Here is a 19086-nt window from a genome sequence, read left to right as displayed (position 1 = left end):
CCTGTCTTAGGTATTGGGTCGGCCAAAAATTTCATTTGGGTTTTTCCATAACATCTTATGGAAAAACTCGAACGTACCTTTTGGCTGACCCAATACTTCCGTGTACCCAGGACACAGCTCTCTGTATATCACACTATTACAACTGCCTGTTTCCATAGTGCATCTTGTGAATGATGTGTTTCTGGAGTTTTGTCCACAGGCTGAGGCTGACTCACAGTAGAGGCTCAGTGTCTTTCTGGCAGGGCTGGTTCAGAATCTAAACCCATAGGTGCTGGGCGTCCTCTGGAGCTTCTCTTACACTCTGAAGAATCAAGGGTGGATTTCTAAACAGTCTCAGCTGGACTGAACAGTGAGGATGGTGAGGTGGGCAGGAACCTGATTGTGAAGAGTCTTATACTCATGGCTAAGTAGTCTGGGCTGGCCCAAAAGGTCTTTTGCTGTGTCTGCTAACCAACCAATCATCCTGAACAGACAGGCACTAGATTCTAACAAGCTCCAGGCTTTACCCCAGTTACCATGACAACCAGGCTTCACGACGATGGATGGTATTGAATGACTGACAGACTCCTGGTGTCTTGGCTCTGTCCCCACCCCCCTTAAGTCACTTGCATACACATGGAACTGAGACTCTCAGCACCCTCCTCCTGAATTTGTCCTGATTTTGACTTTCCACCTCTATCACTGAAAACAGCCTCAGCCTGAAAGGAGAAAAAGGTGTGATAATGTCAAAATTACTCCCAGGACCACCCTTAGCTCCCTCTCCCCAACTGATATAATGTGGCAAGAAGAAAATGGGCTTTGGACACAGACCTTGGTTCAATCCCATTCTACTATTTACTTATTGTATCGTTTTGGGCAAGTGACTGAAACTACCTAAGCCTTGATTTGCTCATCTCTAAAATGGGAATAATTGTACTTGCTGTGGAATGATGTGTGAATATTAAATAACGCCTGGAAAATCTTTGCCCAGCACATGATGTGGACATTGTTCCCTCCATCTTCTTCATTCACTCCCTCTCAGTTAATAGAACAGTTTATCCTGCAGAGAAGTTGGTTAAGAAAATTGGTGTTCACAGACTCCTCAGCCTCCCGTATTCTCCAATTTTTCCAGTTCAGAATCAGGAAACAACAGCCCAGTCTAGGGATGCTGTGGCATTTCTGGCAGCAGTAATGATAGTAATACTTGACCATTATTGCTAGTTTCAAGCCAGGGAGTATCCTAAGCACTGTACATGGCATGGATTAACTCATTTAACCCTCAGAGTCAACCCTATGAGGTAGACAGTGTTAAAATCCCCATGTCATAGATGAGATAACTGTGATACAGGGAGGTTCAGACAGTAAGTGAGCATGGAAATTTCCACCTCAGGCAGTTTCCATTTCAGAGCCTGGCCCTCAGTTATACTACTGCCTCCCATCATGACCAAAATCATCTAGCGGGTCAGAGTCCCTGAAGGTAGCCCTTTATCAGGTGGAGGGAGACCTGAGACCGCAGCCCCAGCATTGCCCATTGGGAGCATGGATTCCTTTTTCTGAGCTGCTTTGTGGAATGAGGGGTTTGGGGAGGCCACTGCTACTCATGGCCCATGATGAACAGTTTCCTGCAGAGTAAGACTGGCTTGATGAGATGGCGCGGGCCCCGAGTTTGGATACGGCGCACCTGGCATCAAACCCCGATTCCTGGCTTGTTAGTCATGGAACTTTGGGCAAGTTACCTAACAATCATAGCAACAACTAATAAGATTTGTTGAACACTTAATTGTACCAGATACCAGTTTTAGAGATTCATGTATAGAAACCATTTTCATCTCCATTTTCAAATGGGGAACATGAGGCACAAAGAGGTTTGGTCACTCATCCAAAGCCACACTCCCAGTGAAGGGTAGAACTCTGGCTCCAGAGTTCACACACTTAACCACCACAGTTCCTGCCTTCTCCAACCCCAGATTGCCTGCAAAAGGAGTAAATCCTCCCAGCCCCATTGTGAGCCTCCAACGAGATAATGCAGATGAAAGAGCTTTATAAAATATCAACTCTTAATCAAGCATGAGCTATTACAAGGATATGATTTATAGTCACCCAAAAGAAGACCTGTGACTCTCAAAACATTTTAGAGGTATTGTCTAGATGGGTTGGAATCAGCCCATCCCTGAGCACTTCTGGGGGCTTGTTACATGCCGAGCCTTGCAAACCCAAGAGATGACTTTATAAGTTTGCAGGATAATTGGAAGAACAGACAAAGAAATTGACAATTACTATAGTGTACTAAATACTGTGCTATAGGGAAGCATGCGGATACCATGAAGGACATACAGGGATACTGCGGGGACACAGATAATAGGGCCCTTGTGAGTGAGGGAATGTTTTCTAGAGCTGAGTGGGAGAAACTCAGTGAAGGAGGTAAGGGAACTTTCTAGTCAGAGGGAACAGCACACGCAAAGGCACAGAGGTACTTTTATTCTCACAGAGGTACTATTATTCTCAGGTGGTTGGGAAAAAACATGCATTTTTTAAACATTTTTATTGGAGTATAATTGCTTTACAATGTTGAGTTAGTTTCTGCTGTATAACAAAGTGAATCAGCTATATGTATACATATATCCCCATATCCCCTCCCTCTTGAATCTCCCTCCCACCCTCCCTATCCCACCCTTCTAGGTGGAGAAGCATGCGTTTTAATGGATACACAGAAGCACCTAGGGGGCAGGGAAGTTAGCCAACGCTTCCCAGCTCATCCAGTCACAGATTAAACAATCATCTTTTCCAATGTTATGGCATGAAATAGGCTATATGATTCTTCCTTTCCCTTGAGGGCAACCAACATAGCAAAGCAACATAGCACACAGATCACAGCAACCTGAATGGCATCTGTTTGCTGCACAGAGATAAATAATGCATTACACCTGCTCTTTTCCACCTGATGCTTGTCATCTGAGGAATGACAGAGACTTGCTGATTCTGGCACCTCAGAAATAAGGCTGCCTGGCTCTGCCTTAGAGCCACATGGATGCAGTATCTCCACGGAGGTGTGAAGACAGCTCTCACACCTGCACCACAGCCCAGACCAGGTGTGAAACAAGCGGTAGACATGGTGGCCAGAGACGTGTCCCCCGGGCTCCTGGCCTGCCAGGCGGGCACAACAGCTCCTCTGGGGACCAGACTAGAGTGGGAAGGACCCCAAGGGTCTCCCAGTACTTCTCTGGCTGATTTGCACCTTCTTCCTTTCCACTCTGGAGTTCAGACCATGTTGGCCTTTCTGAGCAGACTCTTGCTGCTGGGGGCACAAGGCCTTCACGCGGCCTCCCTTTGCTCTCAATGTTCTCCACTTAGTCTGGCTAATCCCTACTCATCCTTTCACACTTGCCTCTGGTATCCTTCCTCTGACCCCCTAAGGAAGACTGCCCCGAGCTTGCTGCCTTCTTTCAAAGTCCTCATCACACAGTACAACAACTATCAGCTTACCTGTCCATGTCTCCACACTTGGCTGTAAGCTCACTGACAGCAAACACTCCCTTTAGGCCTCTTCACTTCCCAGATACCTGGAACACAATAAGAAATCATTAAGGACGTAAGCAAGTGATCTCAAATGCTCCTCAAGTGTTCCGGTGTGTTTCTTAAAGTTTCAGAATCTTGGCTTTAGAGGAGCTCTTAAAAGACATCTCGTGAATTCTGCAAATGCTTCTACTCACAGGCAAACAGCTAACTTCTGCTTGGGACCCTCCAGATACGGGGAGCTCACTGCCTCCTGAAACAACTCCTATCTCCTTGGCCTCTGAGTGTTGCGGTGATTTACCTTAAGTTGAGCCTCAATCTATCTCCCTGTAGTATCTGCCCTTTTGGTCCTAGTTCTTGCCCTTGTGACCACACAAACAAGCCTAATTCCTCTTCCTCAAGACAACCCTCCGGAGGGCTGAATCTAATCCTACTGACCTCTCTTACAGAGAAACCTCTCCTTTCTTGTTCAGGTAAACATCCTGCATCCCCTCAAACATTCCCCAAAGGATTTGGCTTTACATTTCTTCACCCTCATGCTCATTCTCATTCAATCATTCCCCATTTTCTTCTTTTATTAAATTTTATTGTGGTAAAAACACTTAACATGAGATCTAATCTTGTAACAAATGTTTAAGGGTACAATACCGAATCCTTCACTATAGGGACAATATTCCGGCAGATCTCCAGAACTTACTCATCTTGCATAGTTGAGATTTTATGCCCGTTGATTAGCAATTCCTCGTCCTCCCCCAACCCCCGGCAACCACAATTCTATGCTCTGCTTCCATGAGTTCGGCTACTTTACATACTTCATATAAGTGGAATCATGCAGTATTTGACCTTCTGTGACTGGCTTCTTTCACTTAGCATGATGTCCGCCAGGTTCATCCACGTTGTTGCACGTGGCATGATTTCCTTCTTCTCAGAGGCTGGATGATGTCCAGTGAATGTTCTGTTTTCTTATTTCCTTTTAAAAGTGTGGCTCCCAGAACTCGGCACCAGGTTCCGGGTTTCTCTAACCTGCGCAGAGGGAATGAGATTATCCCCGCCTTTACTTTATTGATCATAATTTTCACCTGGCTTCATTGCCCTCCGGAGCTGAAAGTGATCTAAAACCCTTGGGCCTTTTCTCTTGTTCTCCTGCTAAGCTGGCTCTCTTCCTTACTGTGCTCATGCACTTGGTATTTTATCCCCAGGACAGGATGTTACAACTTTTCCAACTGAGTCCCATTTTGCTATGCTTGGTCTGTCTGTCCATCTGCCGTTTGAGGGCTTTTTGGACCCTGATTCTTTTTCTTCCTCTGGGTAGATACAGTGAGCGTGGCTGCTCAGTCCATATCCAAGGCATTGACAAAGGCACCGACTAGGTTAGTATGGAGGCCGGCTTTGTGACAGGCCACCAGAGGTTCTCTGTAGGACCGTGGTACTCAGTATCTCATCCCAGATGCACTGCATAGGCTTCATCTGGGATAGTTATTTAAAATACAGATTGCTGATTACTCAGAAATACAGAATCAGAATTGACAGAGGTGGGGCTCAGGAACCTGTGTTTTTAATAAGCCCTCCAGATGATCTCAATATGTAGCCAGGTTCGGCAAACATCAACTCCTGTTTACTGAGCACGAAAGTCTAAAACAAACGGCAGTTTGATCTGGTCCAAAGCTGACATCTAAGGAGCTGATGGGATGGGGCGGAGCCCTGGCAGAGCACCACCTGGTCCTATAGTCCAGGGATCCCCAACTCCTGGGCCATGGACTGGTAGCAGTCCGTGGCCCGTTAGGAACCAGGCCGCACAGCAGGAGCTGAGCGGTGGGAGAGGGACTGAAGCTTCATCTGTATTTACAGCCGTTCCCCATCACTAGCATGACTGCCTGAGCTCCGCCTCCTGTCAGCATTATGGTGAGTTGTGTAATTATTTCATTATATATTACAATGTAATAATGATAGAAATAAAGTACACAATAAAGGTAATGCGTTTGAATCATCCCGAAACCATCCCCCCACCCCATCTGTGGAAAAATTGTCTTCCACGAAATAAGCAACTCTCGGGATCCAGATCCGTCTCCATTTACTATGTTGCCCCACACCTGCTAGCTTCTCAAGGCCAGAATCTTGTACTTTAGATTTGCATCATATTCATACCAGTTTTATTCTCACAGTGTCTACCTTGTCCAACACACGGTATGCCTGGGATGGTACATAGTAGATGCTTACTAAATTTTTCAGCAGAATTTAGTCTGATGCAATAAATAGAATTAGCTAATTCTTCTAAGCAAGAAAGATGAGTTTGAATCTCAGCTCCACTGTTCTTTTTAGCTATGTGGTTTTGGGCAAGATAAGTAATCTTTATGAACCAAGGGCATCACAAGTAAACATAAGAAGTATGGGGTAGGTGACTAAGGATAATTTAGCCCTCATGCTGTATGATTCTCAGGTCACAGACCTCCCCTTGCTGGCTGGTACCCTCCTTCAGGGTCCTCGGGAGGCGATCCTTTGCAGTCAAGCCGTGCTGCTGAGATCAAGCTGGAATTCTCTTCTCCAAGCAGCGCGTGGCAGGCTGTCTGCAGACCCCTCATGAGTATAATCACTCCACAGGCATCCTCCAGCCCCCACTAATCGGCCCGGCCCGTCACTTTAATTGGGCAGCACTACACCACTCACCTAAGTAATCACTCTGGCTTCTGCCCATGAATTCCTTTCATCCACTTTTGTTTATCACGGTTGAAGCGTTTTTTAATCAAAACAATTAAATATGCTAAATCTTCCTCAATTAGTAGTGCACTAAAAATTAAAAGTACTTGAATGGAAATGGCAGAAGAAACCCTGTGCTCGGCGCTGAGTGCTGATGCTTAAAGCATCACTTCTCCCAGGCACTCTCAGCTCGGAGTTATCCAGAAGCTGCTGTGCACAGAGGCACAGAGGGCTGCAGCCGAAAGGGGACTCAGGACGAGCAAGTCCAACCCTTTCTCTCCATAAATGGGAAACTGAGGCCCAGTGAGATCATGGGCCTTTTCTAAGCTCATACAGGGTGTCAGGGACTGGGACGCGTTTTGTTGTACTTTTTAAGAAAAATAAAATGTGTATATATTTAAGGTATATAGCACAATGATTTGATACAAATAAAGTGAAATGATTATTACAGTCAAGCTAATTAACATATCTCTCGTTACGTGCGTATGACGAGAGTACCTGCAATCTACTCCCTTGGCAAATTTCCAGTATTCAGTACAATATTATTGATATTAACTGTAGACATCAAGCTGTCCATTAGATCTCTAGGCTTATTCCTCCTACGTAACTACAAGTTTGTGCAGCATCCCCCCTTTTCCCCCACCTCCTCACCCCGGGCAGCCACCGTCCTCCTCTCTGCTTCTATATATCGGACTTTTGTAGAGTTCACGTATAAGTAAGATCAGGCGTTTTTTTTTTCCTTATGGGTATGGCTTATTTCACTTAGCATAATGTCTTCAAGTTTCACCCATGTTGTCGCAAATGGCAGGATCTCTTTACGTTTTAAGGCTGAATAATTATTTTATATATAAATGGGATCTATGTGATATATATATAGGGTATATATGTGGAATATATATATAGGGTATATATGTGGGATATATAGAGAGTATATACATATATACACACAATTGTATATATAATAATTATATATTTGTTATTATATATAATTATTATATATTTTATTTATATTATATATAATAATTATGTATTAAAATTATATATAATTATATCTATAATAATTTCTTTATCCATTCATCTGAGTGACTGGGACTTAAATTCAGGATTCCTGACTTGTAAGATTCTTTCCATTAGAAGCTCTTACCAAAGGACTCTTGGCATTCATTTATTCACTCATTTTTCTCATTCATCAATCATTTACTCTGAGAATACTCACTGAGCTCCTCCCCCATGGCAGACATCGCGCTGCTAGGCTGACAAGAGAGTGGTGAATAAGATGCCAGTCCTTGACCCCATAGAGTCTGCAGTTTCATGCAAAGGCTGGCAGGTAAACTTACTGCCTGATACTCCCTTAAAAATATTGAATCTAATCCTTAGCTTAACTGAATTACAACCTAAATTATTTTTCCTTTGTGGTTGCCAGAATAAGACACTGACTGGTCATAATTATTGTATAGTTGCAGTGAAAAGTAATGACATGTTGCCAATGCAAACTCCAGTTCACAACCTTCAGAAGACTTCAGCTACTGAGGGAGCTGAACTCTGCAGCAATGGTCAATATCTTGCTCCAGTCTGCTTTTGTAGCCTTATCTTGCCAGCTGACCAAGGGTTGGAAACCTAGTTCTGTTCACCTACAGGCTGTGGGATCGGGGAAAAATGATGTTATGCCTTTGAGAATTATGTTCCTCATCTGCAAAATGCAGATTCCTCAGCAACTCCTCAGATAGAGACAGAGACAACTAATGTAGGCCTCACAGTTCTCATGGGGCCAGAAGCCAAGCAGCCTCCCCAGGGAGATCTATCCACCTTCTGACAGCACTCTGGCCTCTCTGCGGTGCAAAGAGGACCTGGGCAAAAAGAATTGGGACACATATGATCATTCAGACCTAAACAAAGCACATGGGTAGCTCTGAAGAAAGAGGGAAGTGTTCTGATCCAAAAATGCTTCATGGAAGAAACGATATTTGAATTGGAGCTTGAGTAGACTTTAGAAAGATGGTGAAAAAGGAGAGAGGAAGGGGCAGCAAATGCAAAATTGGTGCCAATCTTGGGCCAGGCACTGTGCTAGGCACAGGGGTATATGGAGATGGATGAGATAGAATCACTGTCTCAAGGAGGCTCCGTGGAGAATGTGCAAAGGAAAGGGAACAAGCACTTTTCACCAACTAGTGTGTGCAATACATATTCCTTCTCATTTCAAGAATATTTGCACTGGAACCAGACAGAAGAGAACACTGAAACTGGGTTAAAGAACTGGGATTTCAACCCAGACCTCTTAGACTGCAAAATACAAGCTAGCTTTTCCTACTGTGAGCTAGTGAGCTGTGAGCTACTACTATGAGCTGTTTGTACCATATTCACGGTCTTTCAGCATCTCAGCATTCTGTTTCTCTGCTCCCTGTTGCAGGTGTTTCTAGCAATGATATCAAGAGATGCTTTGGAGGCTCTTTTGGCATCGACTATGAGTACACAGATACAACACAAATTGGAGGACGTTTATCAGGAGAAGATTGTAAAAAATTTGGAGGTGGCAAAATAGGCAAGTATTTAGTAATGGGCTTCCCAAAAAAGAGAAGCCAGATTTTCCCTTGGACACAAAATCGGGGCATGTACGCTATTCTCCCCCCACCACCAACTGATTCCATTTCAGTCAATGGTCATTCTGCATATCTGCTGAATACCCCAAACCAATGACCTGTAGTGGGCTTATTTTGAATTCTGCATAGGCTGAGATCACCTTAGAAATACTTGACTTCGTATGGTGCACCCTCCTAGATTTCAAGCACTAGACAAAGATCTAAGTAAGAGCTGGGTTGAAAGGAATGTGCAGATGGAACTTGGTAAGTCGACTGTTGGATAAAGTCCCATCAGGTACAGTCCCGAGGGAGGAAACAAGTTTGCTGAGAGAGAAAAATGTGGTTGTCAAGTCCAAGATTAAAGAATAATTATTAGAGAAATATTATACAAGAATATTCTGTAACATCTCCCACACAGGTCACTACAAGTGTTCATGTATTCACTCATTCATTCAACCTGTATTGAGTAATTTTTTCCAGGTGGGAGACACAGAGGATGCAGGGATGACGAAATAGTTTACAGTACAGTGGATGAGTAGATGGGGTTCAAGTTACTCCCATTGCATTGGGCTACTCATGTCTCAGGGCCTTAACAAATCCTTCTTCTCTCTGATGCCCTTCCCTCCTCCTTCCAATTACCTGCCAAGACTTATCCATCCTTCTAGATAACTCACCTTTTTTCCTGACCACCTCCCCACTGCTACTATAGATCTGACCACATCTCTCTCTGCACCCCTACTGAGAGAGAAATCTGTTACAGCACTTACAATATTCGATTGCACTTATTTGGCATGTAGCAGGCACCAAGTAAACATCTGACATAAATATTTGAATGAATGAATGAATGAGCCATCATCCACTTTCCCATCTTCTCCCTCCTCCATGTTGGGTTGGGCTGTCTTCCCAGCGTCTGCTCTAATCCAAAGGATGGATCTATTTCCAAGTCTCGGTGCTTCTTTTCTGCCTTGTCCTGCTAGTTAACCGAGCAAAGTAGAAGGGTGGGAGGCAGCTCTAAGGAGAGCACTTACACTTTGTTCCAAATCTCATTAGCAGAGCTTGGCGTTTTAGGAAATGAGCTAATGTGGTTATTCTCTCGATGGCAGACGATTACAAGAAGATAGTGGGTGTGGAAGACATCATTCCTCTGGTGCAAGGTGGCAGCCCTGGCTGGGCAGGTGGCTTGACACAAGACAGGAGCATCATTACGTACCGTTCCTGGGGGAGGTCATTAAAGTATAACCCTGTTGTTATTGATTTTGAGGTAAGTCTTTTCGCAGTTGAAGAAACTCTACGTTCACGAGGAATGAAAGTGAAGCAGACCAGATCATTTCATATTTCTTATTATAAGCCCATCAGAGAACAAGATTAAATGTAACGGCACGCTGAACTGGTGGCCTTCCCCGTCTGACTACGGGGATACGTGACTCTAGACTCAGGCCACAGGAGAGCAGGGATCACAAGCTTACTATCCGGCCAGGGCCTAGATTTATACTCGTAGTCCCAGAATTTCTTTGGGATTAAGCCACCTTAGAAAAATAACAACTCACATACATAAAAGACTTTAAAAATCACATCTGTTAAGTTGGAAGTTGGCAAACTTTTTCTGTAAAGGACCAGATAGTAAATATTTTAGGCTCTGTGGGCCACATACAGTCCCTTTCATACAAGTTCTTCTTCTTCTACTTTTTTTTTTTTTTTTGCAATCTTGTAAAAATGTAAACATCATTCTTAGCTCAAAGGGCATACAGAAACAAGCCGTGGGCTGAGTATGATTTCAAGCTATAGTTTGCTGCCCCTCCCTGCTCTACATGAGCTCATCACAATGACCTCTGGCACAGATGGGATTCTCCCCATTGAAAAATTAGGAAACTGAGGCTCCAAGTCATCAAGTGAATCGTTTCAGGTCACAGAGCTCATATGTGGCAGTACCTGGATCCCAGACCTTTGGACTTAATGTCCAGTTCTCTCTTCCCTCTATCCTAGCACCTGCCTTAAAGCCATGGTTCCCAGCCACCGGGGTCAATTTTGCTCCCCTAGGAGACATTTGGCAATGTCTGAAGACATTTTTTTTTTTTTTTTTTTTTTGCGGTACGCGGGCCTCTCACTGTTGTGGCCTCTCCCGTTGCGGAGCACAGGCTCCGGACGCGCAGGCTCAGCGGCCATGGCTCACGGGCCCAGCCGCTCCGCGGCATGTGGGATCCTCCCGGACCCGGGCACGAACCCATGTCCCCTGCATCGGCAGGCGGACTCTCAACCACTACGCCACCAGGGAAGCCCTGAAGACATTTTTGATTGTCACAACTGAGAAGATGCTACTGGCATCTAGTGGGTAGAGGCCAGGGATGCTGCTAAACATCCCCTAATCCACAGGATAGCTGCCCACAGCAAAGAAATATCTGGCCCCTAGTGTCAACAGTGCCAAAGTTGAGAAAGCTTGCCTTAAATCTCTAACCCCACAAAGGAAGTAAAATGGTATTCAAACTGCAAAGGAAGTGGCTTGTTCTACCAGTATTGTCACACTATTCAATTCATATGCAAGGGCAGTTCATTAGAAAAAAGAGTTATATTTCGGGCTTTTAAATAAAATATTATTGTTTTCTTGCCCATTTTCCCTGACGTTGCTCATTTTCTATAGAGAGTTAAAAATTCCAGGTGTGGATACATTCCTTCTCTTAAAATATATACCAACAGTTAAACCTAAAAATCTATTATAACACCCTCTTCTCTATGAAGAAAGAGGTCAGATGGATTAACCCTGATTGCATTTCTTCTCCATGCATTAAGGGACCATTTTCACACACCTGTAATTCACATAGGGTCTAAAAATTGCTATCATCAAGCTATTAGTGATTTGGGCAAAACTGTAGAATTGCTATCAGGAGTAACATATAAACTTTCATGGTCAAGACGTGAGCTCTTTGTTTGCCTTGAGCAAAACTTCCAAGGGGAAGACTGACATTCGTGACTTGGAGAAGACCCAATTCTGTCTTTTGGGAGAGCCTGGGTATGAGGTGAAAAAGATATAGTTTGGCTCATGGGTTAGCCACCTTTTTGATGTGTGACCTTGGATGAGCTACTTCATTTTCTGAGCTCCCGTTTTCTGCTCTGTAATATGGGCATAATAAAATGTTACATCCCAGGGTTAGGGAGAGAGAAGTGAGTACTTAGTAAATGTCAGTTGAGGAAGCAGGTTTGTGGAGGTTGCGTTAGCTGGCCAAATCTCAGAGCCGGGAAATGGCACAAGCCCAACTGGAGCCAAGACTGACTGACGCTAACGTTCATGATCTCTTTGCAACCCATGATGCCCCCGGAAGGCTGGCTTCGAAACATGAGGCTGTTGGCAGGTCACAGAGCAGGGGAGTGACACAGATAGAGCTGTGCTTTGAAAGGAAAATGCTCACAGAGGTATGAAGGATGAAGGAGAGACAGACAGACAGACTATGGCCATGGAGAGGAAGCCAGTTAGGGAGTTATTTGGAACCTGGTGCTCGGAGTGGAGTCTTATTCATTTGCCTCTTCCAGAGCTCAGCAGTGCTTATTTATGGCAGGTGCTTAGACTGAGTGAACATAGGAATCATGCTATGTGATGATGCTGTTATGGTATATATTATTATATGTTATATGTTATGTTATAGTGTGTTGATATCACACTACTTGCCTTCTCTGAATCTTTCCTCTCATTTGTAAAATGGGAACGAGACCGTTGCCAATATCTTTTCAAGCTCTAACATTTTAAGAATCATTTCTCCATCCCTCTTCCCTCTTTAAGTTCCACAGCCCTTCCCAATCCTCTGCATGAGGATTTGGGGAAGAGAAAGGAGAGATGGGGGTCTGAGTGCTGACCTCCCCTGGAAGGTCAAAGGGAAGTTGCCCGTTGGTCCTGGCCTTCTCTGGAACTAAGAGTCATCTTTAACCGGGGCAGCCCTTTCTGTACTGATTTCCTAACAATGGGGCCAAATTCCCTGAACTTCCAGTAATGGTCTTCTCCCCTTGGCTGGGGGCCCAGCCAGTCCTGACATGAGCAGCCTGGTGACCTCAGGCACAGCCCCCTGGCCACAGGTCAAGGTTTGTTTGCCATGGGTCTTTCTGTACACATCTCCAGGAACCCATTCAAAGCATGGCGAGTGCCCTACTGACCTCTGATTCTTGAGAAGTGAGTTTGCTCCAGTGGGGCTCAGTCCCATCTCTGAATGGCTCTGTGACCTTGGCAAATCCCTCCCCTCTCAGAGCCTCAGGTTACTCTCCTGTAAAATGAGAGATCTGGAAAAGAGATTTCATTTGATGGTTATGTGTTAAAATACATAGCCTTAGAAGCATGCTGAAGACAACCATATATACATGCAATTTGAAAAATATAGGCTTTTATTTTTACTATCATCACATCTAACTAATAAAAATGGTGCTTTATTTTATACTGTTCTTCCTCTTTGCAGTGATATCTCACACTCATTACTTTTTTAGATCCTCACATGAATTCTAAGAAGTAGGTTATTATACCCATTTTATAGAAAACAGGGCTCAGGCTTGGGGGCGAAAGTTACGAGTTCTGGGCCACACAGCTGGGAAGCGAGCAGCATTGATTTAGCTTTGACTATGTGACAGGTCTTCCCCATCTCTCAACTTTAATCCTCACAGTAAACCTGGAGTGTAGGACTATTGTTCTCACTTTCCAGATGAGGGAGGAAGGCTTCATGTGTAATGGGACAGAGATCACACAGCTACAAGTTACAGAGCTGGGACCTGAAGCCAGATTTTCTAGCTGCAGAGTCAATGCTCTTTGCTACATCTACTACTTCCCAAGCAGGGGTTGACTTCCCCACACCCCCGCCCCAGGGGACATCTGGTGTCAGGAGACAGTTCTGGTTTTCATGACTGGGAGGTTCTACTGGCATCTAGTGCATAGAGGCCAGCGGTGCTGCTAAACACCCTACAATGCACAGGCCAGCCTGCCCCTGTCAACAAAGAATTGTCCAGCAGGAAATGCAATAGTGCCAAGGTTAAGAAACCCTAGACTACAGTCCTGCCTAGAATGGGCACATGTGAATGACTCCGCCACCATCATCCCCCCGACAGCCTCAAATACACACAGGCAAACACCACATTCACACCATTAGGGGCGGTGCTCAGCAGTGGCAACACAACTGCATTAAGGACTTTACTAATTCCTACAATGAAGGTTGACAATAAAAGACACACACACACACACACACACAAATATATAAATACTTTATACTCTTCCTGATTCCTAAAAGTGCTGGAGGGGGGCAGATGAGTTGGCACAGATAGCTTCTGGGCTCTTGTCTTCCTCTGGGACCACAGGTTTCAAAGTTAAGTAGGCTGGTGTTCAGCATGGTCCACTGTGTGGTCCTGAGCTGGTCACTCAAACACTCTGAGCCTCTGCTTCTTCATCCATGGGTTGGGGGATTCAGGATCCAATACAACTGGATAAAGTTGAGTGTCTGGCTCTGTGCCTGGCATGTAGCAGGCCTTCCAGAAGCTTGAGGGCCAGTTCTTGGGCTCTGGGAAGCTGGACAGAGCCCAGGGAGGGGCCCTCTGTTCTTTCTGTGCTCACAGTTGCAGCCCATCCATGAGATACTACGGCACACGAACCTGGGGCCTCTGGAGACCAAGCGTCAGAACCTGCGGCGAGCCTTGGACCAGTACCTGATGGAATTCAATGCCTGCCGCTGTGGGCCCTGCTTCAACAATGGGAAGCCCATCCTCGATGGTACCAGCTGCACATGTCAGTGCCCCCTGGGTCGCCAGGGCCTTGCCTGTGAGCAAATGGAGTCAGAGGGTAAGACCCGCACATCCTCACTCAGGTTCTAGCCTATCTCGGCTTAGAGGGGCCAGCACAGAAGGGACCTTTGGGGTTCCCAGCCTCTCTGTTCTATGCCCTCTTGCCCATTGCTCTAGGAACCCACATTCTGAGCTTTATGGCTGACCCCCTACATTTACTGGTTTTTATGCTTTCTCCTTGCCATTAGGACCCTCTCAGATGATGACTGTTTTTTACCAAGGTGTATGTGGACAACAGGATTCATTTCCGGAGGGATGTATTCGTTTCCTAGGGCTGCCATAACAAATTACCAAAAGCTGGGTGGCTTAAAGCAATGGAAATGTATTGTCTCACACTTTTGGAGATTAGAAATCCCAAATCCAGGTGTACTGGCTAGGTGGCTTTCTTCTGGAGGCTCTGTGGGAGACTCTGTTCTCTCTCCTAGCCTCTGGCATGAGTCAGCCATGCCCGGCATTCCTTGGCTTGTAGGTGCGCCATTCCAGTCTCTGCCTCTGTCTTCACATGGTGTTCTCCACTCTACGTCTCTGTTTTCTCTCTTATAAAAATACTAGTCATTGGATCAGGACCTATCCTGATCCAGCATGACATCATCTTAAGTTGAGTTTATCTACAAAGATCTTAAGTCCAAATAAGGTAACATTCACAGGTAATGGAGTTTGAACTTCAACCTATCTTTTGGGGGACACAATACAACCCATTACAAGGGATAAGTAAGTTGTCATTATAGCACAAGGAGTCATGACTAAAAACAAGGTTGGGGCAAGTAACATAAAGCTTAATATTTCAACGTTTAAACATATTAAGCTGCAGCACAAACCAACGGGTATCAGAAAAGAAGGTTCTCAAATGAGGGTTAGAAATCCATGTCCCTTAAAGATGAAGAAGTCTAGAGACCTGGGTGTGAATCTCAGCTATTTCACTAACTTACTGAGATACCAGTTAATTGTTTCTTCTTTCTGAGGCCTTTCTCATCTATGTTTCCCTTTGAGCTCCAAGAATCTCTATGCATGTTCTAATCCCTAAGCTTCCAATTTTCCATGCATACTTGGTACATAGAATGATGGCAAAAATATGGGCTACCAAATCAATGTATAAATCAATCTCATCTGGCAACTGCGATGAAGAAAATGTAAAGAAAAAAAAAGTCTGGAAAACAAACAGCTGAAGCACAGTGTAGATGGGATAGGAGGCTGATTTTAAAATGAGATGACAGTGGGTTAAAATTTTCTCATTGGGAGAGTCGTTCTAAATGGGAGGCAGGATAGCATAGCTCTGGTGTCAAATAGGCCTTCACATCCCAGTGCTGCCAATTTGCATGTTGGGTGGGCATCCCCTGTAAAATGGGGATGATATCAGTACCTCCATCACAGGTTGTGTTGAGGGTTAAACTAGCTAACTTGTGTGGCAAGCTCAATTCTAATAAGTAAGAAGATAGAGCCCTATTGGTAGAAGATCTGTCCTGGATTGGGGCCACATCTAAATCCCTCCTTTGTGAGGTGAAGGGAGTACAAATTGGGTCCCAAAAAGATGCCTGGTATCCTATAGGAGGAATTCTGAAAGGGGTGAGCCAGGATGGTGAGTGAATTCCAGAGTCCTTATGAAGGAGGATACACAGAACAAAAACCAAGCAGAACAATGACCAGGGCCAAGCCTGGTACAGTTTCCTCATGTGAATTGAAAAAAGGAACTGCCTGTTAGGTGGGTAAATTGGGAGGAACAAAGAAAACCACTCGGGGTTGATACTGCCCAGCTCCAGACCCAGGGATTTCTTGACTTTTCAAGCAGAGTTTGGACTGGGTTTCAGCCCCATTTGCCTCATTGGCCAGGCAACTTTCCAGAGGGACCAAAGGTCAATGAACAGAAAGAACAACAAATTCTGTACCAGGCACTATTGCAACACTTTATGTGCACGAACTCCTTTATTCCCCCAAGAATGTGATGAGATAAATATCAATACTATTATCTCCCCAATTCACAGATGAGGACACAGGGGCAGGAGGAAGGGGAGATAACTCGCTGAGTCATCTAGCTGGGGAGTGTCAAAGCCAGGATTTGGACCCAGGTAGTCTGATGTTAGGACCCAAGCTCTTAACTGTTACGTTCTACTAATTGACATCCTAAGAGTCTGGAAATTTGGGGAATGGGGGTAGAGGGTCTGAGATGATTGCACTGATTATCATTTTGGGGAGTGGAGAGGGAGGGTATGGCCCAGGTCCCGGTTATCGGGCTGACCTGGCTTAACGGGACAGACATGAGCTCTGCCTGGGTAATTAGAATTAGAGCATGTCAAGGGCCCTCAGAGCCAGTGACTTGCTTGGATCCCTGTTCACACAGCATAGAGTAAAGTGAACAGGGAGTGTGGACTACCTAGAGGTGCCTCTCCAATGATCCAGTGCTGGGCTTGGTGGTGGCCATGCTGAGTCATATGTACACATGATGGGCACTGGAGAAGGGGGACACAATGTCAATGATCAAGGGGGGTGGCAGGGCGCAGAGGGCTGGGTCGTCCTCACAGTCCCATTTCTCCTGCATGACTACAGTCAGCTGCAGGCAGCTCCCGGGTGTTCCATTAACCTTGTTCCATGCCCGAGGGGTATGGACCTCGGGTGGCCTTGGGACTATCAGACTAAACTTTCAGCCAGACAGAGGTCGAGCTGGCAAGGAGGTCTAAGGTGGGGGAGTCAGCCACCATGGAGACCCATTGTCGTAGGTCCCGAGGGATTTTCCCCGCAAATCTTTGCCTGTAGGGACCGAGCCACAGAGGTGGGAGAAACAGAGAACCCTTCTGTGGCTGCCCCACCAGGGAGTGTAATGACAGAGCTGGAAGGGACTTGAAGATAATCTAATCCAATGATATTCACACTGAGATCTGAGGAAGCTTGGGGTCTCCTAGGGGCTGCCCCAGAGGAGCAGGGCAAACCTGATAGACACCCAGCTTCAAATAGAACAGCTTCACTTTCATCTGACTTCCATGCTGGGGCCCACATAAGAAGATTTCATTTAAGAAAAAAAAAAACAGTAATGAAAAAAATAATGATGGAAAACCCTACTGGATCAGTCCACCCTTTTCCTTTACAGAGGCGAAAGCTCAGGCTGAGAGAGGAGATGGGATGGTCCAAAGGCACAGTCAGTAGGAGGCAGCAGCCCCAGGCTAGAGGGATTGTATAAACTGGATTTCTAGAGACAGCCCATGGTCAGTGCATGTGTTCTGATACTCTGTGCAGAGCATCTGTCACCCACCGTGGCCCCATCGCTGGAGTCTGAGTGGGGTTGATTTGCAAACCTTCATTTAAAAGCCCAGCTATCCTTTGCATAGGGGTGTCTGGCTGGCCTTTGTGAAGCTCCAGCTGGGGTGAGTTCCCTGTCTGCACACTCACCACTGGCTCAGCGTCATTCTTCCAGAGATGCGCGCCTCCCTGCCTCTGTCCGCTATCCATCTTCCGTGGAACCGCAGGTTCCAATTTCATGAGATGGGCTCCCAGCGGCCTCTTCTCACTCCATCCAGAGTTTCAAATTAAGTGCGAGGCAGTGAGCACAGAGGTCTGGGTTGGCTACACGGAGGCATTTCCCCAAGGAGAGATTGCAGACCACTCTAGGGCAGTGGGATGGGCCTCACTCAACCAGCCAAGCTGCCGCTTGTATGCTAACCTCCTTGTGCCCTGGGAAATTATCCATGCAGGAGAAAAGGCAGATGGTCACTGGGGCTGCTGGAGCTCATGGTCTGCTTGCAAATCGGGCACCCGGGAAAGGAGGAGAGAGTGTAACAATCCTGCACCCCAGAACGGAGGTACCTCGTGTCCGGGCCACAGAGTGCAAACCCAGGCATGCTGAGGGCTCTGGGCACAGGCTGCAGCTGAGGCAGTGGATGTCACTGCCTGAGCTGACCACTGGATACCGACCGACTTGACTCAGCTGACAGAAGATGCCAATCAACATGGACTTCTTTGTCCTGGACCAGGCCATGCCGTCAACAACCAACTGTTCTATTACCCACAAAACTCAGTCACAATTGGGTGTTGAGTGTTAATGGCTCATAGAGCTTTGGATCATCTAAAAAATAAATAAATAAATAAAAGAAAGAAAGAAAAGAAGAAATCTCGATTCATGTCTTAGAGGAACTTATAGGATGGTAGAGGCATAAGGCAGGCAGACGCTCTTGAAACTATCCGTAGCCAACAAAACAAAGTACTGTGAGAACGATCTCAGTTATTTGATAACAATATTTGCTCATTTGTAGAAAACGATTATTAGTTTGTAAGATAAGCAGACATACTGAAACAAGGAGAAAAATTAAAGATTGCCTTGAGTTCCTTCACTTTTCCTTCACTGGGACTCAACATATTCTCGTATTCCTTCAATTAATCTCTCTTGTTTGCTTGAGTTCTTATCACAAATATCACCGTTCTCCCAATTAAATAACTGGCACACTAATTGGCTCACAGCACACTATTCTTTTCCTTCATCGCCTTCTTCGTAATTAGCAATTACATATTGGGCCCCACACCTCCTGTGACTATTTATGAC

The 19086-nt window shown here is 45.4% G+C and overlaps 1 protein-coding gene across 1 annotated transcript in view; it reads left to right on the top strand.

Moving 5' to 3' along the window:
- Positions 1-19086, top strand: part of C8A (complement C8 alpha chain) — a 65857-nt gene extending 46771 nt beyond the window's left edge. The window contains exons 8-11 of the mRNA XM_082833992.1: positions 8594-8736; positions 9877-10023; positions 14337-14559; positions 18242-19086. Of these exons, the coding sequence (XP_082690118.1) occupies positions 8594-8736; positions 9877-10023; positions 14337-14559; positions 18242-18393 (665 nt within the window). The 3' untranslated portion in view covers positions 18394-19086. The remainder of the gene's footprint in view (positions 1-8593; positions 8737-9876; positions 10024-14336; positions 14560-18241) is intronic.

The sequence above is a fragment of the Leucopleurus acutus genome, assembly GCF_964270905.1.
Source record: "Leucopleurus acutus genome assembly, chromosome: 2".
In the NCBI taxonomy this organism is placed as follows: domain Eukaryota; kingdom Metazoa; phylum Chordata; class Mammalia; order Artiodactyla; family Delphinidae; genus Leucopleurus; species Leucopleurus acutus.
Note: the sequence above shows the minus strand (reverse complement) of the source record. Positions and strands in the feature narration are given on the sequence as shown.